The 22,699-nt window shown below is 37.9% G+C and overlaps 2 protein-coding genes across 2 annotated transcripts in view; both read right to left on the minus strand.

Annotated features, from left to right (window-relative positions):
- Positions 1–3,424: 3,424 nt before the first annotated feature.
- On the minus strand, positions 3,425–6,214 carry C10H15orf61 (chromosome 10 C15orf61 homolog). The gene is made up of 2 exons (XM_062583800.1): positions 5,850–6,214; positions 3,425–4,160 (listed from the first exon to the last, which is right to left on the minus strand). Exons 1-2 carry the CDS (start codon positions 6,181–6,183, stop codon positions 4,033–4,035), a joined length of 462 nt encoding a protein of 153 aa, XP_062439784.1. The 5' UTR covers positions 6,184–6,214; the 3' UTR covers positions 3,425–4,032.
- Positions 6,215–12,778: 6,564 nt separating this feature from the next.
- Positions 12,779–22,699, minus strand: part of IQCH (IQ motif containing H) — a 56,968-nt gene continuing 47,047 nt past the window's right edge. Inside the window, exons 11-13 of the mRNA XM_062583806.1 lie at positions 17,646–17,707; positions 14,327–14,435; positions 12,779–12,952 (exon numbers count right to left, since the gene is read on the minus strand). Of these exons, the coding sequence (XP_062439790.1) occupies positions 12,851–12,952; positions 14,327–14,435; positions 17,646–17,707 (273 nt within the window). The 3' untranslated portion in view covers positions 12,779–12,850. The remainder of the gene's footprint in view (positions 12,953–14,326; positions 14,436–17,645; positions 17,708–22,699) is intronic.

Raw genomic sequence — 22,699 nt, forward strand, 5'->3', positions numbered from 1 at the left:
AGGGAATAAAGACCATTAAATACAAAGAGGAAATAAAAAAGCAAAGATATTTACCTAATGCTGCTACATATTCATAGTTACAATATTTCAAAAACACAAAGTAAGTTAAGGATACATCTAACATGCTGAAGTCAATGAAAGGTCATTTGGTTCCAGGTTCTTCTGGAGACTCGAGAGCGCTATTGTATACAGCTTCAGGGGAAGAAAGGGGCTTAAGAGGAAGGGAACAGAGCAACATTTTCGTGAGGAAATGTGAAAGTATTGATCATAAACAACTGAGAATATTAATCCTTTCTTAACTTCACAGGTAATATCTCAATCTAGTATTTGCTTGCATTGAAAAGAAAAGTTGGGTACTTCGAGTTGCAGTTGTGTTTACCTGAAGGTCAGGAAGCGGTACCTCTTCTATTCTAGTCATAAGAGGAGTGCTACCATACAGAAAAAAAATGATCTTTATGTAAAGTAAGATGCCTAGCACAGATGTTTTGCATTAGAGATCAAAAAACTTCATTAAAACAAGCACAAAAACATCCATGTCTTATAATTTGGATAAGTATACAGTAACAGAAAATGGTAGTTCTTGGAGCAATATCATTAGTTCTACAAAGTCTCTGGTGAAAAATTTGTCAAACACACAAAAAGGTATAAAAGTGAAATATAGTAATTAAGACCTGGGCTTTATCGATTGTGCAGCTTAAGTAATTTTTCACTACAAACGTAAGATTTAATAAGTATAAGTAGTTAAAGATCCTGACTTGGCTGTAGTCATTAGCATGTAATTGAACTGGTAAAAAAGATCAGTTAAACCTATGTTGATTACCACCTTATCTTTGAAAGGCAATTAAGGACCTCAATCATTGCAACAAGATTTGATTGTGCAGCCTTTATTGGACATTGATCTTTCAGCAAAGCGCAGTTACATTTTCCATTAATTTACAGTAACACAGTTTAACTCAGATACCTGAGACCATTGACCTAGGTAAGATGTAATGCTAAGCACTCGTTTAGGTTAAGATGCACCCAGTAGTCATTACTGTTTAAAAAGAGACTGCTACAAGTAGCTATCTGATCCTCTGGGTTTAGAATAAGGTTTCATTTATCTGAAGTAGTTGTTAAGTGAGGTGAAACAAAGCTTTTTGCCTTTTTGTGTCATCTCTCACTCATTTAAACATCATCCTTGAGTACAGTAGAGAGAAAATTAAGGCAAGAGTTACAAGATAAACTACATTTGGTTTCAAATGGAAATGGAGCAAATCAAATCAGCAAAAGTTAGAAAGGTCATTTTGTAGTTCAATCATCTATAACAAAATATCAGCATAATTGTATGCGTATGTACAACATAATACATACAAAATGGAACCTGCTAATTAAAACAATTACAATTAAGTTATTGTGGAATAAAGCCTCATTCCCTACAAGTTTGCCTTCTGAAGCAGCGAGGTTATAGAACAACCTAAAAGATCCTTACAAGCAAAGATACCATAGTTTGGTGCTACGTATGCAAATACATAATGCATTGAACAGTAGTAGTATAGTAGTGTACCTTTGAACAATAAAAAAAGTTAGAAAGCCTGTATTTAAAGTCATCTTTTATTCCCCTGGGTTCAAACACTTGGATTTCTCTATAATAGAAGACTGTTCTCTTCATACTGGATTGTCTGTTTAGGATCTGACAGCTACAAGGTGAGAGAGTTTATGGTGATGGGGAATAGAAAGCTAACACAGCAAAGTTTCCACTGAGTGCTGAGGTTATCACAGAACTGCATATTGCACGCATATCCTTGCTTGCCATTCCCTTGTCTCCCAGAGCCTTACAGAGATTTTTCTTTAGACAAGATGGGATGAATCTTTCTGGCCCTTTTTGTCCCACAACATTTCCATCTTGCATTCAAGTCAAAGCTCAAGAATAAGGGATAAAAAGATACTAAGAAGAAAACCTTTACAGCAAAAAGAAAATGAAAGACAGATGAAGTGTTTTACCTTTGGCTGAAGACAACAAAGTCTGTTTATATTCATACTTGAAAGGGATTTTGTAATGATTTATTAACTCAAGCATTAGGCCTTATAAATAGCTTATTTAAGTACTCTAACAGGCTTTTTATAAGTGTTAATGAAAGTAGTGAATGATACTATATTTGCACTTTGCCCTCAGACATCTTCTAGTTCATCCTTTAGCATGATCAACTTCATAAGAGCAAGAGGTCTATTGATTTTCATGTAATACAAGAAAATATTACATTTGCTTAATTGTTACACAGTGAGATCATTGAACAAGAAATCAAGTCTCTATTTAATGCTGCAAGCAGCACAGAATTGCACTAATCAATAGGGTAGTTTGTCAAAGATGTTCTCTAAGGAGACTTGCCCATCACTGTATGGGCAAGGAGTCATGCTGCCTGCATTTATTGAAAAACAGGTAAGCAAAGTCAGCAGTACACATTATCAGAAATCAAACAAGCTGCAGTGAGTGGAGGTGCAACTCCAATGAGGAGCTGTATTTATAGTCTGGTAATTAAAAACCATTTTATCAACCTTGCATTGAGACTAAACCTTTACAGCAAGATATTGACAAGATCTGTGGCAATGAATGAACAGTATTTGACTTTAAACTTACGAGCTGCAGTTATTTAACTTTACTCAATACAGTGAAAATCAGTTCTAGAAAAATGCCAACAGTCAGTATTATTAATGATGTTTCTTATAATACTATCTTTTCATCTCTGAGACTCATTTAACTTGTGTCAAGAATATTCTCCAAAATTAAATACAGTAGTGTAAGTGCTTCTTTGATTAAAGTGTAATTTAGTGTTGCTTTTAGAAAAATCACATGTATTGCTTCATTAAGTGGGAAACAGTTCCATTATCTGGAATTAAGTAAAAAGTATTTAAATTACATTATAGTATAGTCACAGCTTGATAGTTGTTTATTTGGGAACAGTGATTTTTTCCTCCCCTCCAAAAACAATCCCTACCCATTTTACATTTATATTCCAGTCTATGGAAAGTAGAATAAATAACTTAAGTCACCAGATCTGGAATTTGGAATGGATAGGATTATCTGCTGGTATTAAACTCAGCACCAATAATATGGTGTTTGAACTAATTATCCAGCTATTCTGTACTTTCCACTATACAAATAGTTCCCTAAAAGCTGCTTCTTCAAGGTTTCTGGCTGAATTTAAGTCTTTTCTCCATGTTTGCTTGTTCTCAGTTACAACTGGAGAAAATAGCTTTTTGTACCACAAACTGAGATGGTATTTTTCCCGTTCTCCTGCATTATTTAAAAATAAAAACTTGTAAGTTCAGGCATGAAACTCAGTCTTCTGGATTAGTTGGGTTTTGTTACTTACCTATAGAGTAATGAAGCAACAACAACAAAAAGATACAGATACCTGGAGTTCAAGAATTGCAAAAAACACAAGCATAAAACATATTTTAGATATTTTATTTAAATATCATTTGAAGACATGTAATATATACATAATCTTTTGGGATGGTGTTTTTCCAAAAGTCTTCCAGGCAGTTGTGAAGAGTCAGTATCACGGACTCATTCAAACAAGCAAGCAACTATAACAATTAATGTATTATCAAACATCTAGTAACAGTCTATATTCTAAGCTTATAATTACATGCAATGTTTTGAGAAAGTTTCCTTACCCACACACTACAATTCAGTTCTGTAAGTTGGTAGATGTATCTTTTTTAAATATTCTGAAGTTTATTCAGCAGTTCTTATCACTGACTTTAGCAAATTCTAACACCCTTAGAAAAATTAATTCTTCTCCCAAGGCTTCAACTTTTTCAACTTTACTAACCTCTACAAAAATAAATCATCAAAAAAAAAAAAAAAAAAAAAAAAACCACTCAAAAAATCCACCACAATAAAGCTTCCTGCAGACAACATATTACATAAAAATAGACACTGAAAAAATGGAGAATTGCCTTCAGGTTTTTTTTATTCTGAGGCAGTAGATATTTGTAGTAGCTGTAACATGGAAACCCACCAAATAACAGGTACTTGAGGGCATGATTTCAGTACATTGCGCCTTCATCTTCTTTATTTAGGAAATAAATAGTAACTGGGCCATGACTCGTATGAACAGTCTCTGTGACACTGACAAAGAACCAGGAACCAATTCCATATAGTAAAGTTGGGATGCCTAAGAAAAAATAAAAACATGTTACACTCAAGGAAAGCAAGCCAGGAAAATTAAACCTCTGTATTAATTGTAGAGAATAATGGTTCTGAAATGAGAGGAAATGCATTCATGTAAAAGCAGCTTTATTAACATATTGCCTGTGCTGAAATTCTTACAAGCAAAGCTGTCAGTACATACTATGTTTCCTGTAGAGCAAAAATGCAAGAATCAAGAGGTAGTTTAAGAAAAACAGTAGTAGACTAGAATTACAGAAAAAAAAGGGGGGGAAGATAACAGTGTGGAAGAAGTAAAACATTGTCATGTATACAGCCTAATTTTTACTGATAAAAAAAATCCACACGCTAAACCATGAACTCTCTAGACATCCACTTAGTTATCTGTTCATAGTTTCACTATATATCAAAGTAGAAATAGGATGGAAAACAGGTAGTGACTTCATAAATCACCATGAAGTTGCTTATGGGAAAATCTGATCAGTAGTCAAAACTATCAACGCAAACAAAACAAAACAAAACTGGGTATAAAGGTATTTGTACAAAGTCCTAACATTTCTAGTATTGCTCAGTATCGCATCTACTACAAACAACATGAACATTTTACTTAATGTTGAGGGGGTGAAAACTGAGATGAATTTAGGCCCTGAACTTAGTGAGGTACTGAAACACTGGATTTAATGTGCTTAAAGTTACTTAAGTGCTTAAGCTAGATATCAAAAGAGGGAGATGAGTTGACATTTCAGTCATGTTTGCAGATCATTTAAATATAAAACAGTGGGATGGCTGCAAGAAAGGTGGGTTAGGTCTGACAGTATGGAGTGAAAGATAACATTGGATTTAAAATTATTACAGAGAAATCCATCTTGATGATTGTATTTTCTCACTTTGTCAGTCCAGAAAGATCACAAAACGAGGAATGGAAGCACATTACATACAGGAAAAAAAAAAGAAAAAAAAAAAAAAAAAAAGGAAAATCAGAAAAGACTGGCAAGTGAGCAACTTTAAAAAAAAATATTTTTTTGAATGTTTTTTGAAAACAAACTGATAAAATTAGAAACCCTACTATAACTACCTGTACTTAAATATGAAATGTCGTATCTGTACACTGAAAATGAGTTTTGATTAATATATTTCAAAACACACCTATAACCATTTTTAAATTCGTAGTAAATATTGCATTTTAACTTTTGACTATTTTTTTTGTAGCAATACTTTAAGATCAAAACGGGTCCAAGTCCTCCACTATGTAAGTCACTGTCTGTACGTAAGATGAAAAAATTAACCTAGGCCCTAAGAAGCAATTTTTTTCCCCTGCTAGCGCCCGTTTATTTGCTTAGAGCAAATTCATCTACAGTAACAGAACGCAGATTTTTAGATGGCGAAGCGATCCACACCACTTGACGGTATCTATTTAAATAATAAGCGCTCGCCCGTTTGCTTTAAGGCAGTTTAGTTTTTCCTCCTCGCAACTGGGCAGAAAATCCAGACCCCAGCAAGCTCCCCAACAACCCCCGTTTACAGCTCCGCGTTTTTAAAGCTTCCGAGGGCACAAAGTTTTGTTGTTTTCTTTTTTTTTTGGGGGGGGGGGGGCGGGCAGCGCCCGGCCAGCCCCGCCGGCCCCACCGCGCCCCCCCTTCCGCGCCGCCACCCCTCCGTGGGGGGACGGCGACGGCCCCCCGCGCCGGGCACTCACCGGCGTTGAGGACCTTGAGGGCGGTGAAGGCGGCGTTCTGGAGCGCCAGGTCCCGCGGGGCGGCGCGGGAGCAGTGGTACTTGACGAAGGGGAAGCAGCCGGTGCGCAGGACGTGGTAGTTGGCGCCGTCCACCCGCCAGTTGAAGTGGGACAGCCCGAACTGGTCGTTGCGCACGGCGCTGTACTTGACGCAGTACGAGGTCCAGTGAGGCAGGCCGCGCTGGCGCAGGTGCTGGCTCAGCACCTCGGAGGCGGCCGGCCGAGCCGCCGCCGCCCCCCGCCGCCGCAGCAGCAGACTCAGCGCCGCCTCATGCAGCCGCCGCAGCGCCAGCATCCCGCGGCCGACACCCGCCGCCGCGCGTGCGCGCTTTGCGCGCGCCCCGTCCCCACACGCGCCGCTCAACGCGCGTGCGCGCGCCGCAACGGTCACCCGAAGGGCGGGAACGGGCGGGCGCGTGACGGGGTCGCGCTGCTCACGGCTCCTTGACGGGAGGCCGGAGCGGCCTTGACCGCGCAACCGAGCGGGCTCCGGCGGCGGCAGCTCCCCGGGGAGGGACGCGGGGAGAGCGGCAGGGGCCGAGGGGGGCAGTGCGCGACCCACCGCTGTGGGGGTGGCGGTGGCGCAGCAGCCCTGCGAGGCGAGGGGGAAGCAGACGTAAGTCGTTCTGCCTCACACAAAATGATAAACCGGTAATCCGTACAGGGGAATGCATGTTAGTGCTCATTATCACGGGTAAGAATATCACAAGGTATGAGGCAATTTTTTAAAATTTGTTTTGTTTACAGCGCTTACGCTGAAGGGACTGCCACCCTGTGTTTTGCTGGCCCATCTCACAGCCACAGTACGAATCAGATGAACACGAGTGAGAAAATTTCTAGTTAGGCCACATAGACGCACAACATAGATTTTACTTAGTGAAATTTGACAGTGATGTTAGAGGTAAAAAACAGTTCTTTGAATGTGTTAGATCACTTTGAAGAAAAATACTTAGAAATCATAACTAAGATTCTGTGATTAATCTAGAAAAACCCTAAGGTTTTCAACCATTAAACATTCTATTTGAGGGAAAAAAACACTGTACAGAAGAGTAAATTGAGAAATGTGAGCAGATTTTTTTCTTTTCATAATTACAAGCAATATCTCAAACTCAGCAATCTTAAACCACTGAGCTATGTAGTATGAATGTGCTAATTAATCAACTATTACCCAGTAAGGTACCCTGTTTACTTACTGTAATGTACTACATGTGTGTAGAACCAGTAATTATTAATCATTGCCACAGTAACAAATTTGACTCAAGTTCACCTTCCTATAATTAATAGAGCATATAGTTAGCTTTAATATCTTTCTTTATTAGCAGCAACAATGACTATGGATAAGAAAGAAAGTGGAATCTGATACCATGGTTTGCTGAGGTGAAGGGCTGACCTAATGTATTATACTCTAAGGGTGATATTCTGCTATTATGTTTCACATTCAAAGTTACTTCCCAACCATAGTTACTTTGGTTTTAAAAAGTATTAATTTCAAGATATTTGCAGTTAAACTTATGTTGCTATTACAATTTAAAGTGTATGGAAGAGGAAAAATAATTTTACAGGCTCTGACAACATAACTTTTCACTAGCTAAGAGCATGTAGATGCATGTTTACTTGCACAACAGACTACAAGGTGGAGGTGGACTGAGAACTGGCTGAAAGGCAGAGCTCAGAGAGTTGTCGTCAGTGGTGTGGAGTCTAGTTGGAGGCCTGTGGCTAGTGGCGTTCCCCAGGGCTCAGTACTGGGTCCCACTCTGTTCAACTTCTTCATCAGTGACCTGGGTGAGGGGACAGAGTGCCTCCTCAGCAAGTTTGCCGATGATACCAAGCTGGGAAGAGTGGCTGACACACCTGAGGGCTGTGCTGCCATTCAGAGAGACCTGGACAGGCTGGAGAGCTGGGAGGAGAGGAACCTCATGAGGTTCAACAAGGGCAAGTGCAGGGTCCTCCACCTAGGGAACCACAGATAACCCTAGGCACCAGTACAAGCTGGGGGCTGACCTACTGGAGAGCAGCTCTGCAGAGAAGGACCTGGGAGTGCTGGTGGATGACAAGCTGACCATGAGCCAGCAATGTGCCCTTGTGGCCAAGAAGGTCAATGGTCTCCTGGGGTGCAGTGGGAAGAGTGTTGCCAGCAGGTGGAGGGAGGTGATCCTGCCCCTCTACTCAGCCCTGGGGAGGCCTCATCTCGAGTACTGTGTCCAGTTCTGGGCTCCCCAGTACAAGAGAGACATAGTGCTACTGGAGAGAGTCCAGTGTAGGGCTACAAAGATGATCAGAGGGCTGTAGCATCTGCCCTGTGAGGAACGGCTGCAAGAACTGGGCCTCTTCAGCCTGGGGAAGAGAAGACTGAGGGGGGATCTTACCAATGTGTCTAAGTACCTGAAGGGAGGGTGTCTAGGGGACGGGGACAAACTCTTTTCAATTGTCCCGTGTGACAGGACAGGAGGCAATGGGCAGAAATTGAAGCACAGGAAGTTCTGCCTGAACGTGAGGGGGAATTTCTTCACTGTGAGAGTGACAGAGCACTGGCACAGGTTGCCCAGAGAGGTTGTGGAGTCTCCTTCTCTGGAGATATTCAAGGCCTGCCTGGATGCAACCCTGTCTAACATGCTCTAGGTGACCCTGATGAGCAGGGAGGTTGGACTAGATGATCTCCAGAGGTCCCTTCCAACCTTACTGATTCTATGATTCTACAAATGGAATGAGGTAGCATCTGTATTTACAAAGGAGTAGCAAAACATTGCATACATCATGGCTAAAGATCCTATTTTTTAAAGATGAGGCTGAAAGCAGTTTGGAGCATCATTCTGCATGTATTCCATTAATAATATCTGGCTGCACAGTTAAGGCCTCTGTGTTTGTTGCATTCTGGTATAGTCTTATATTGTTTATTATATCAAAACAGCCTTCTGAAATACACATCTTTGTGATGAAGCTGAAAACAGTCTAACCATTCTTTTGTCAAGGTGATGCATTAAATTAAATTCATGAAGCTTGTTAACCATTGCAGTATATAATCTTTAGTGTCTGATAGCTATAATAAAATCTGTGGTGAAAAAGAAAATAGAGTATCCGTATACCACATAAGGAGCACCTCAGATCTATAATACGTAATCTGTTCAGTGGGAAGCTATATTAGGCAATGAGTGTGAAATGTTTAGGATCACAATAGTCTACCTTCTGGCTTTGTGCTCAGAGTTCTCACTTTGAATGTGGAAACTTAGACTGAATACTTTCCCCCCAACACAGCCCCCAGGGCTTTAAGCACATATCTCTGAACAGGGATACTCAAGTTCCAGTACCTAGTCCAGGTAACATTTAATGCTAGGACCTAGGATGTCAGGAAAGGTCTCCCATCTATTGTATCCTTGTATTGTGAAAGTGCTCACTCTAGCTCCCAAAATGTTTGCAAAGAGGAAAATCTTTTACAGGAAGGAGCAAAATACTCCCAAGCACTCTGTAAAATACTCTACTAGTTAGTGGTTAGAGCATTCCCAAATGAGCAGTGTTTTTCCATTCTTTCAGGGAAAAAGCAGAAATTCAGTGTAGATCTCCTACTTGTATAAAAGAGCTGTGCTTCATGAGTTCTTTGCTTTTTTGAAGCAGGCCTCCAGGTTCATGAATCTTGATAGACCAAAGCTGTGAGACAGCAACTGAGCTATCAGTATTGTTAAGACCAACAGCAGAAGCCACAATTCATGGCTGCCATAACATGCATTGCTACACAGCTAAGTGACAGTCTATAGGACAAGAACCACAATACTCTAACCAGCTCCTTTACACATGCATGAAGAAGTAATTTAGTTATGTAAGGCATCTTCTAAGATGACTTAGGATGTCTGAGGATGCTGAAAAAGCTACCCTGGACCTTAGTGCGTTTTGCCTTGAGTTATTTCTAGGCACACCTTGAACAAGCTTAGGTACCTGGGAAAATGTATTGGTAAACATCTAAGGCACCTACAGATGTTTGAGGGCTTCCAGTATTAGATAGCAAGAGAGCAGAGGAACTAACCTGAAATGGGTAGCATGTATGCTACAGACAGTATGTAAATTCTTGCAAAAACATGTTTTACACAGCTCTATTTTGAAATAACCCTTGCTAGCCTTGAAGTGCTAGCAGCTGAATGCACATCTTCATTTGCAGCCCTGACCCATCAAAAGCATGAAACCTTTATTTTAATTGCCTCCTGCAATCACTGCCAAACCCCATTTCCCTTTATCTCTTTCCACAAACATTCCTCCACACCTTGCAGCTGTAGAACCAGTCTGAGTATTTGCCTTGTCATTAGCTGCAGAATTTCTTTGGCAATTTCTGATGAGCAACCATGCCTGAACCACATTTTATCTTCTGATTCCTACATTTCCTACTTGCTTCATTTTCTTTCCAGCCTAGATCATGTTCTGAATAGTGCTAAAATTCAAGCTGCAACCCAAGAACTCTATCATTGCTTTAGCGAGAAGGAATAAATAATCTGGTAGTCTGAGTGCAAGAACCATGACTATGTTTCTGACATATTTCTTTTTCTTGGAAGATTAGAATTTCAGTTCATAGCTGCTGTATTGCTGAAAAAAAAATGCATTTTTGGCACGAGCAGCATGGGAGTTGAATGTGAGAAACTGTAAAGCAGTTTCAATCCTTCTATCAGCTCGAGGCTCAGAAGTGTTAATAGTAATTAAAAACTTTTTTCCTCAAAATACACTTCACACTTTGCACATACTGAGAAATCTCTCTCACCATGGGAACTTTCAGATCACTTGTTCTATGCAAAAAACAGGTACAGTTTTCTTTTGTCAGAACAGAACAAAGACATAAGGAAGTACAGGTTTCATTTACTCCTAGGACACTGCAGTCTATTAAGTGCCAGTGAACTAATGAGCCTCTCAGACCTTATGTTATTCTGGCTTGGATCGAGGCTTAACTTTCCTTAACCCTTAAGAAACCAGCTAATTCCTAGATTGGTATTGCCATGCTCTCCCATACCTACTTCCCCCTCAGGATATTGTTTTTATTCACCAAATTTGGGCATTATGTAGTTTGGATATGAAGCTAGGTGAGAAATCTAGAAAGAGTTTCTTGGCAGTAAAATATGAGAGAGTATATTACAAATGTGTTGAGGAAAAAGTCAGAAAAACATCCTCATCTACAGACCTTCAATGTAAAACAGAAAAAAATCTCTTGTCCTATCTGAACAGTACTGTGTCTGAAGAACTAGTAAACAATTATTCTATGCTTTTTGGCATATCATTTCTTGGCAAGTGAGATCCATGTTGTACCTACCACAGCCAAAAGCTTTGTTACTTTCATTTCTAATCACAGAGGAAGAAGGTTTCTAGGAAGCAAGTTCATTGGCTAAATCTCACATAAGAAAAGTCTACATGGTATATCCAAAACCAAGACAATATCTAGATTACATGACAGAAAGGAACAAAAATTCTAAGAAAATATATCCTTTTAGATTTGTATTTGACGAATAGACTGGAATTCACATAAACATTCTCATCTGAAATGAATTACCTTTGTAAACAAAGTAGAAAAAAAAGCTAATAGAAAAGATTATTTATGAAGCTAATAGATCAAAGACCCCAAAAGGCATCAGAAAAGCAGGGCACAGATCTGCTGTAACTGCTTGGTCAAATTCATTACTTGTCCTAAAAACGATTTTGCTTGATCTTTTTAGGAAGTAAACTTAAGATAGTTGCCATGCTCTGGACAATTATATACAGCCAATGGAGAAAGATAAGCTCTTCTATAGTACAATTTAGAAAGTATTTATTTTTTGGAAGAGATGACAGATTTGATGGATGAAGATAATTGTATAGATATAACAGATGTCAGTAAGACTTTACTGTAACATCACACAGCAATTCCTATAAACGTCAGCTATATCTGAAATAAAGAATATATTTGATGGATACATAGATCCCCCAAAGTCATGGTATATTGGAATACAACATACAACAAACATGATTCTAATGCTCTTCTCAGAATCTATTGGTGAAGCAATACTATAAGCGTTATTTTAAATAATTTGGAAGTGAACATAAAATAACTGCTGCCAAAGTCTGTAGATAACAAGAAATAGCAGAATGATAACAAAAAGGACAATCAGTTCTAAGGAGGAGTCTGGATCACTGGGCTCAATGATACAATGGCATGCAAGTGTGTTATTTATAGAAACAAGAACACTGGACATTCTTTTAGGCTGAGAAGAAAAAGGCTTGAAAGGGAGTTTGGGATCACAGAATTCTTTTCAATTGAGTATGATCTGCTAGTACGATTTAGTGACAAGACAGCATGATCCCTCTATGTTTATGCAGGGCGATATAAAACAGAAGAAAGTGGCATTTTCTTTGTATAGCACATCAGTGAGAAAATCATTGGAATACTTTATCTAGTTTGAGTCCAGCACTTCTAGAGGGATATTAACAAACCAAAACTGACTCAGAAGTTTTGGCTCAAGGAACAGAAAGATTCATCTCACCAAGAGAGGGGTTATTTTACAGTAAACAATACTTCACTTTCTCAGACAAAAGGCGTAACAAGATTCAGTTGCTAGAAGCTGAAGGTAAACAAATGCAGACTATATTTAAGGGGCCCTTAACAGTAAGGATAATTACCCAATGGGATTTATTAAATTATAAGGTATACAGTTTGCAGGTCAGAGTAGACTGTCTCCTCTGTTTTAGAGGCTGTGATTCTATCAATAAGATTTTTAAAATAGACAGAGTACTTCAGGTTTCACAATATGAGTATCAGGGACATTTATTATGATCCTCTGCTTTTCACTAATTTCATTTTGTGAAATAAGGGATATTCTATTAAACATTACACTCAAATATCATTGAAATATCCTGTCTCAGTTAATACTAATTCACAGTACAAAGGAAAACCAAACCTGTTCTTACAGATGAGAGTTCATTTCTGGAAGCATAAAGAATATGGCAATTAAATGTTTTAACTATTCTTTCAGAGCATCTGCTTCAGAAGGTTGCTCTTCCTCCAATTTCAGTTTGTTTTCTGCTGTAATTCCTAGAATTGCTTCAATATCTCGAATTGCCATCTGTAACAGATTCAAGGAATACAAGTTATTTAATGGGCATTATAATGAAATCGAACAGCCAAAATGCACAGCTGGTAGTTCTTTTCTTCAAAAGGTAAACCAGCGATATACTGGCCAGGATGCACCAGTTAAATCTACTGTTACTGTGGAACAGTCAGGGGGAATTATTAAGTATGTGCAAATCTCAAATATATAAGAAAATATAACCTGATGCTGTTTGTATTTATAATTAAGTAGCAGATGTTTATTTCACATATATTAATAATTGTTAAGTCACTATGAAAAAGATTTCTTACAGAGTTTTCTTCAGCGCTTGCTTTTCACTCCCTCAGATCAAAAAAAGGTTTGCTTATTTATCCTGTAACGTCTTGAAATTTAGTTATATCTTTTCCAAAACTGTCATTTTCACACTCTGCTTATCAGAGAAAATTATAGTCATAGCTAACACTGAAAAGCACCAGATTTAAATTATGTTATGTCCCTTAAGATACAAATCTTAATCTTAAGATACACAGTGTTTCCTTTCACTTTTAACAAAATTCTTATGGTCAAGATCTTAGAAACTTTTTATAAAGTTAAAGGACATACATGTAGTGTTGCAAAAGGACTCGCTCTGGAAAGTTAAGCTATTCTCTGGAATCAAAAAGAAGCATTGTAATGAGTGCTTGTTTCAGGGCACAGGGCTGGATTCATTATTGCTTTACTGCGTCTTTTTTGCCAGCAAGGTTGTCACAAAAGAGCTAGAGTAAAAGTATGTGTTCCTGGGGGAACGCTCCCGCTGTAACAAGCCCCAGTGCTTTGTCAACCTTCAGAGGCACCATCCTTGAGCATCCTGTGGCACTCAGGGATGGGGGGGATTGGAAGAGCAGAGCAAATAGGAACAAAAATGACTTGTGAAATTGATGGCAAGTTGCAAGAGGTGAAACCAATGCATTAAGTACTCGGTAGCTGCCTGTTTAAAAGAAATTAGTGTTACTAATCTAAGGAGCTATTATAAAATGAGATGTTTGTTTCTAATTTAATATTTCTATCTTGATGATGTTCCTTTAAAAACACAGCAGACAATTATGACAGAATTTTCTAAGGCAGCACCAATAGCGCCTTTGCTGCTTGCAAGGGAAAATCAGAAGCCTTGGAGACTTAGTTTACAAATAATTTCAAACTGAAGTATATCTATTTTCAAAGAAAAAGTTTCAAACTATTAAATTTAACTAACAGGTTCATTGGAGACTTACTATATTGACCTAGACACTGTAAAATACATACTGCTAACAATAAAAAGAGATGGTTTAGCACTTGTTTATGATACAGCATGAGGTATTTTCAGCCCTTGTACAGAAATTAACCAGGATCGTTAGTTAATTAACACCTCACCTTAAAATTGGTCTCGCCTTGCATATTAGGTGCTGATATTTCTTGATGGATGATGAAGAGATTGCGAGCAAAGGTCATGAGGACCCCCTGGAGATCCTCTCCAATTGTTCTGTTAATGATATCCAAACAAATGAGTTTACCAATGATTCCCTTCACATGCTTAAAAACAATCGCCCTCTCATTTGTGCCTGTCTGGTGATGGAATTTAATGAGTATTTTCAATCTCACAAGGTGGCAATCTTCAGGGAGATATGAAAGATGAGGCTCCATTTTAAGTTGTCAACAGAAAGGATTTGTGTAATAAATAATTTTTATTAATCAACTTAGCAGAAGAAAGCAGTAGGTTTCAGCTATTCCAAGTAGAAGGCTACCACTGATTTAGGACAGAGACATTAGAACGCTTTAAAAATCTAAATTAGTTTAAAATAACTGTTGCTCCTGCCTGCATACTCTGAAAAATGCATCTGATTCAGAGAAATTTCAGCAGCATCAGCATTTCTTAGATTGTTGTAGCTTCCTCAGAAGTATAAACTGTCTTTTGCAGCTTCAGTTTCTCAATGGTAGATATAGACTTTCAATACATATTATCTTATGGAACAGAATATTGTACTGAGGAAGCATGTACCTCATTTACGGACTAGAGCTGACAATGAATAGATCTACAGTGTAGTAAAATGCATGATAATCCATATAGATGTTTTAGCGATTTCAGTGATTTTACAGCCTCAACAAATTGTTATATCCTTGAAAATGTTTTCAGATTAAAATAATGAAATTAGTAGGATGTGATGAGAGACAAATCTGGGATCAGAATATGGCAGATATAATTTCTTCCAGGCACACATATTTGACAGTATTGTGGTAATATATTATTATGTAATCACCTATTCAACATCCAAAGTTCGTGAGACCAGTCTCAGCTGGTGATCCAAGAGGTGTTACGTTACATACTAGGGAGCAGCTACTCATGTATTATTCTAAAGGAGTTAGAAAAAAAAATAAGTAGGACAGAATACCTCTAACTTAAAGATTCTATTTTCCAAGATACTTGGCTAACAGTTAAAATCACAGAAGCAGGGATAGGCCAATCTAACAGTTCACTGTCTCTGAGGACAGGTGCCTTCTCTCTCCAGAATCTCCCCATCTATCCCACCATTTATACTGTACAGTTCTCATGCTCAATACCCCTCTATGACCTGAGTCTATTTTAACCTCACAGAAAACTATCCTAATAAAAGAGAAAGTTTTCTGCTGAGTTATTGAGGTGAATGGAGGTGTAAGTGTACCAGAGACTATGCAAAAGGAGGGATAGGAGTGAGGAGGACTTCACAGCTGGGGTTGCGGAGGGACGGAGCTTAGCATCAGAGAGCAGTTAGGAGAATACAGCTAGCTATGCAACTCTTTCAGAAGCTTAAATCACTTTTTAAATGGCTACTCTAGATACTTCCAAATTCTTATTTAGTGATCTTATTTCAAATTTATCTTCCAGCTCTGTTATGTAAGCTGCCTACATTGTGATTGCAGGTGAGTGTAATATAGTACAGGAATACTTGAGCTATAAACAAACTTGGCTTACTTAGATACTACCAACAGCTGCACAAGAACCTCAGTACAAACTGACAGAACCAAAGAGCTAGAAAAAATCTTTAGGCTTCATTTAGTTCATTCCCTGCGCTAGGGCAGGATCAATGCTACTTATATCAGTCTTGACAGATGTTTGTCTAATCTGTTACTAAAGACCGTCAATGACAACCTTGCCAAACAATCTATTTTAACGCTTCACTTTCCTTACTGTCTGAAAATTTTCCTATGTTAAGCCTGATTTTTTCTTGCTGCAAGTGAAGTCCATTTCTTCTCCTACCACCGAAGCATGGAGAACAGATTTTTCCTTTCCTTCCTGCAGAAGCTTTTTAAGCATTTAAAGACTTTTAGCAGATTTCACCTGTCTCCTCTTTTTTTTCCTCATTCTGTCTTTCCTTGTAAGTCACATTTTCTAGACCTGTAAACATTTTTATTTCTTCCCTTCAAACTCTCCAATTGGTTCGCAGCTTTTCTATGCCAAAAATAGAGCACAGTACTTCAACTACGGCCTTAGTAACACTGAGTAGAACTTACGGGTTACTTCCAGTGTCTTGCAGGCTGTATTCTTTTATTTTAACCTGTGAATATAGTGCTTACTTTTTCCATAAGATCATGACATTGTTGACTTGTGGTCAGTTTGTGAGCCACTATAACTCACAGATGCTTTTCTGCAAAACTAACTAGCTGTTTTTCATTTTCATTGCTACTATCCAAGTGGAATTTCTTGCACCTTGTTCCAGTTGAGTATAGTTCTATTCTTCAGATCATTTCTCCGATTTTTCAAGATAATTTTGAATTCTATTTCTGTCCTCCAAAATATGTGCAGTCATACCAGCAAAGCAATAAGCTGTTTTCTTGGCCAGGTCATTAATGAAGTAGCACCAGCACTAAAGGAACAGCTCCAGACTGCGAGCAGACAATTTCAGACCCTCACATAATACACCTTATTTTGACAGCAAACCCTGTGTAAGTTTTTCTGAGGAGAGGTTTTCAATCAGTATATAGTAGGTTTGTGCCGATTATGCTTTCTTAGTCTTCTTAGGGGAGATTCCTATGTCTAAACCACTACTAAAGTATTAAATCTGCTTGCTTCTTTCTGACTGTCTTTGGTCACCTTTGTGAAGAACAATATAAAAAGGCATTAAACACTGCCCTTTTTAGCATCATGTATGGTTATGATTTTTCATACTGCTGAGTAGCAGGCAAACAGTTTTACTAACAGGACAGTTGAAAATATTTGCAGCTCTTACTGTGTATTGATCATTTTCTGTCTTGGCTTTTCTGATTTTGCACTATACTTATCCCTTAATTTATACTACCCTGAAGCAGAGAAAAGCAGCCCATACTAATCTTTTTGCTCTCACAGCTAGATTGATATTGACACTGAATCAAGCTCTTGTAAGACTAATTGCAGTATGTCTTTAGTCTGCAGTGCAGTTACATTTTAATCTAAGTAGATTCCTGTACACGTCTTTTATTTATTTATTTTTACTGAAGTGCTTAAAAGCCTCCCTAAAATTTTTCAAAAGACCAATCTTATGAGAGGTCATTATAGTTTTTTGAACAGTGGGTGACTGTAACTGAACTTCTTTGTTCAGCACTTGGTGTTCAGATTGTTCATTTCCTGCAAGACTTTTATTAGAACCCAAAAGACCAAACTCTGCGTCGTCATTCTTTTCAGATCAAGTGTTTTCCTAGCTGCTTATCTAACCACGTACCATGTACAGTCTATACTTACAACATTCCCAATCTGTATCGCTTCTGATCTTCATACAATATAAAAACTGTTCCCTGTTTTTCCTGTTAAATTGAAAGACAAAGTTACTTTAATTATTCCCAAAACTGATAATTGTAATAACGAATACTAAATATACTGTACAGCGACAGTAAGTACATAATCATATCTAAGAAAGGCTAGTTTTGAATTGTATGTAATGGATTATTGCTCATAGTAAGTGGATTATTGCTCTAATTAATTTGTTGTAGAAAATACAATATGTTAACTTTATGTAAATACAATACATGCATGTCAGTCTATTCAGTATGAAATACTGTGTTCCAGCACAGTAGGAAATGGTCATAAATATCCTTAAAATTATCCTTTTACACAGTTATTTTATCAAGAGATAGATTAACTCATAAAAGCCTTACACTCTCTTAAATTGAAAGACAGCGAAAATATGTTTAGATTTTCATGTTCTTAAACTTTATATTTTACTTTAGATATTCACTGGGCATGAACTTCTATTAACCTTCTGTTCTGATTCATCATCGGCCAGATACTGGAGACAGTTTGGTCATAAGCAGAACTCACAGTTTGATTTTTAGATGTGCTGAGCAACAGTTATCACACGGAACTGTGAGAGGTCTCACAAAGAGTTGCTGTCAGGCCACAAGGAGGTTTTGCACTGGAACAACATGTAAAACTTTGCATTTCCCAGTGAAGCTCTGTACCCAGTGATCCCCAGTCTCTTTCTGTCTGCTGTTACATCATGTATAAGACCATCTATACTTTTTTATTTTTCTTTCTTCCTTTTTTATAATTCCATTCATAAGCCTCAAACATTCCCTTTCCCAGCAAAAAAACTCGTTTTCATTTCTTCCTCTCTCTTTCTGTTCCCTATTATCACCTGACTTAGTGACCTCTAAAGGTATATCTATATTATGCATACAGAGATGTGTGAAATGGCCGTATTCTGGTCATGAAAACTCCATGCTGTCATGGTCCAGAACTGAAGCACAGCTCCTGGCTGACAGCTGCAATCCTTTTCACCTGCAGAGGCATGTGAATGAACCAGCCCAGGATGCATCCTCTCAGGAACCTCTGAGAGAGATGCTCTCACACGCTCTACTCTGCAATATAAATACGTTGTAATAATTCTCATCCTTTGCTGCCTCGGGTCTTAAGCCAAATCAGACAGATCTTTCAGTACTGCAGTTCAAGATTTAGCAAAATATATCCCAGCTAAAGTAAGCTGACAGGTAAGTGTTACAATATTAGACTAATTTTTATGGCAACTACTGGAGACCTCAGTGCAATTTAGAGTTTGCTAATTAGCAAAATAAAACTAATTCTGATTTGTAGTACTTACTTTACTTCCAAGTCCTCTTCAGCAAAACCCTAGAGCAAACACCTTGCAGTGCTCTTAGGCTAATAGAACACTTAAGCATTATATTATGCTAAACAGAACACTTAAACTTTACTTTGTGCTAAATGGTTTCACCACATTAGAATTTATATGCAAAAATAATGCAAAGTAAATATCACATTTTCTAATCTTTCCTTTTTGTACCTGGAGGTCAAATCCCACACCATGAGCTTTACACATCTGGAGGAGAACATTATAGTAGATTATTGAAAGGTTGGAGTGTCTCAGCTGGCTGCTTGCTACTGCGTAGCAGTTGCTTACTGGAGAAAGCTAGAAAAAACAACACAGGATTCTTCATTTTTGTACCATTTTGTATCAGCCACTGATAATTTGCTATTTAAACAAACAACTTTTACAGCTTTTTTTGCTCAGTTGTATTCATGTAAATGTGGAGTAAGTCCATTGACTCATTTAGAGGAATTCCCATTTGTAACAATGTCTCTTGAACATAGACATTTCTATGCAGCAGGATTCTATTCTCATCTGATACTGTACATAAAACGTTAAGATTATAGATAAGTATTACTGAATCAGTCTTTATGAACCACATTTTGATATTTTCATAACTTCATTGGTAACTGAGTCCTGTTCATTCTAAACAGCTAATGTCCTTAATCATTCTAAACAGCTAATGATCAGGATACTCTAAATTGATCCTGCTATGTAGAAACATATGTTGTTCTAAAGTCTAAGCTTAGCTCTTCTCAATAGCAGAAATTCCAAGATGGACAACTAATAGTTTTTGCTGTAGGAATAAAAGATTTTAAACAGCTTTTCTAAAGCTAAATTTTAAGTTGGTTTCTCCAAGACTGAGGATGCAACTCCTGCATTAGTGTGCATATTTTTTCCAGCAAGATTGTAAGGAGACTAGGCCCAGTGATTCTAAAAGTTTCTAAACCACAATGCCTGTAGTTTTGCTCTGCCTAAAGGCTTGATGATGGACTGAGTACACAAATGATCTTGTGCTGCTCACCCTGGAAGAGGAGAGCACCAAGAGCACAACTGTTTAAAGATCAGTCCTATGTGACAATCGTTGCTGAATTAATGCCAAGGAAATATTAATTCTAATTCATTCTTCACTAAAATGTCAGAATTGTCACAAAGTAATTAACTATAGAAAGTCTTAAGTATTGTTCTTAATTGACTTAGAGCTTAAAGTGACAAAGGGTTGGGTTATATTTATAGGAAAGCCTGCATCTGAGATTTGAGCGGGAGGCTATGCAGTAATGACATTTGACACAGGAGCGTACAGAGCACATGTAACACTGCTCTGGAGGCTGCATTCCCCTCAGTTCCCTGATAAATCTGTACTTAGGAGAAGGGCCAGGTAATAGATGTTAGCTATACAACTGGTATCAGTGGAGTTTATACTGTGGCTAAAAGTTAATGCAACATTTAAGTTTAAATTTTATCAGTGCTTAGGATAAGAAAATAAAGATGTTGAGTTGAGTAGAAGTAAAAAGATACATTCTCCTAAACTGAGGCTTTCCTGTGATATTCTGCGTAATACCGGGCTGTTTGTTCAAGAATGGGGATACTGCACACTGAAGCATGTAATTTACAGTATTTTTTTCTAAAATTATATTTGTTTTGACACTGACTCATTTAAGCTGACATAGCTGAAATCCTTATATAATACATCTCTGCCTGAAAATTAATCATGTTTATAATATTCTGAGAATTAATAACACCCATTGCTCAAGTCATTAACTTAAAAAAGGAGCTTCCAAAATCTGTTCTCTGCAGTGGGGGACCACAAATAAATGAATGCTTGATAAAATAATCCAAGTAGCAGTTTAACAAGCGTAAACTTGAATGTGGCTGCAATAACACAGAACTATTGTTTAAGGGTTGGCATCAGGTTGATGAGGTGCTTATTTCAGCTACAAAGCATGCATACACATGCATAATGAACTGCAGTATGAATTATTAATGTGTTGCTTATTTAGCCTCATCTGTCTAGAAGATAATGTATCCTAACTATAATGAGTGATTGGTTTTGTACATAATTACAGTAGCAGCAGTATCTCGGAAATTTGTTCTTTCAAAGAAGGATTTCTAAAAATAAAATCATCATACAAACTCAGTTGCTGCTCCATTTTATCAAAATCAAACCTACTAGGACTGAGAATACATAATAAATTAAAAGGGACAGAATCATTATTAACATCATAATTTTACACAAAGTGTTTTACTTAATCATTCATTACCGATCATGTGCTGTAAAAGCATTTGTCTCTAATTTTGTTTGTTTGTTTTTTTCTAGAGATATTTTCAGAGAGTACTTTTTTGTAGTTAACTCTTAAGGAGCTAAGGACCTCAGAAAACTGAAAGAAGAAAAATAGAGTGACAATTTATGTTAATTCTGACAGAATTTTAATTAAAAAAGTTGCTACTTGATTACTTTTCATTTCTAAAACTTGTACTGCTGGGACTAATCATATCTAATTTACTTCTCTCCAACCAAAAGTGGTTGCTTGACAAGAACAATAGATCAAGACCTCATTAACCTCTAAATTACAGCTCTATCACATTTTTGGAATGGTGCAACGTTCCTCCTCTACATATGAAGAAAGGAGGTTGTGAATCCTCTTGTCAAAATGTGTAAAACAATGTCTGGGTTTTATATATATTTATATATATACATGTATATACATATCTTTTTCATCCTCTCTGACTTTTCTAGAGGATTGTAGATTTTCCTTTCTTCCTTTTTTAGAGGGACAATCTCAAAGTTGATAGGCCATATTAAGTCATGCTATCAGATTGATCTAATATAACAAATAAGCATAATCATCACAATACGTTAACCATGCTTCTGTGGTAGTGTTTTCATAGAGATTTCAAAGCAATATACAAATATTGTCTTATTTAAAATCACAGCATCCTTGTGAGGCACTATTATGAACACTATCTTAGAGTTTTCAGATTAAAACCGAAGGGTGAGATCCAGAAGAAGAAATAGGCGTCACAGCACTCAGCATTTCAGTACCTAACTTTGTGGTGCCTGGCCACCACAATAAAATCTACAGTCCTGAGCACCTTGGCTTGGTATACAACAGCCACAGAGAGCTGAGCGCTCTCAAATTCACAATGCGACACATCAAGTGCAGAAGAATCTCATTGTTTTCTGTTACCGGTTTAGATCGAGAAAGAGGCATGGAACGTTTAAGCTCTTTTCTTCTTCAGGGCTTAGTTATTTTGCTCTGCATTGCAGACAGGAGCCTTCTTCCAGTTGAGATTCACAACTCTGGGCCAAAAACAGCAAGCAAGAAGGAGCCTAACTGCATACTCCTGATTAGGGAACTCACAGTGGCTAGGGTGCCCTGAGTTCTTCTCCCTATTGAAATCCCTGCATCCATAATTTATAATGGAGAATTAGATGTCTCTGGTGCTCTGTTGAACTGAATGAAGGTTGTGAGGATGAAGACTGGGTTTAACTCAGTGAGACCTGTTAGAGACAAAAATGTCCAGATCCTTTTGTGGACATACCTCTGATTGTCTCCCCCTTGGTTTTGTGCATGAAATTAAAAAGCTGAGGTAGAGCTTCAGTGTCCTAACTTCTAATCCCAAACCAGAGCTCATGAGATAGAGGCTCAGATTTTTGCTTGACTGCTTTTAAGGTACTCATACTGTCAGGGGA

The sequence above is a fragment of the Rhea pennata genome, chromosome 10 (genome assembly GCF_028389875.1).
Source record: "Rhea pennata isolate bPtePen1 chromosome 10, bPtePen1.pri, whole genome shotgun sequence".
Taxonomy (NCBI): Eukaryota; Metazoa; Chordata; class Aves; order Rheiformes; family Rheidae; genus Rhea; species Rhea pennata.

Bases quoted from the DNA above. Each gene is read 5' to 3' on its own strand.
- C10H15orf61 (XM_062583800.1), bottom strand. From the start codon at position 6,183: ATGCTGGCGCTGCGGCGGCTGCATGAGGCGGCGCTGAGTCTGCTGCTG. The intron at 4,161-5,849 runs GTGAGTGCCCGG...ATTTTTTCTTAG, and splicing joins CCTCAAGGTCCTCAACGCCG to GCATCCCAACTTTACTATAT.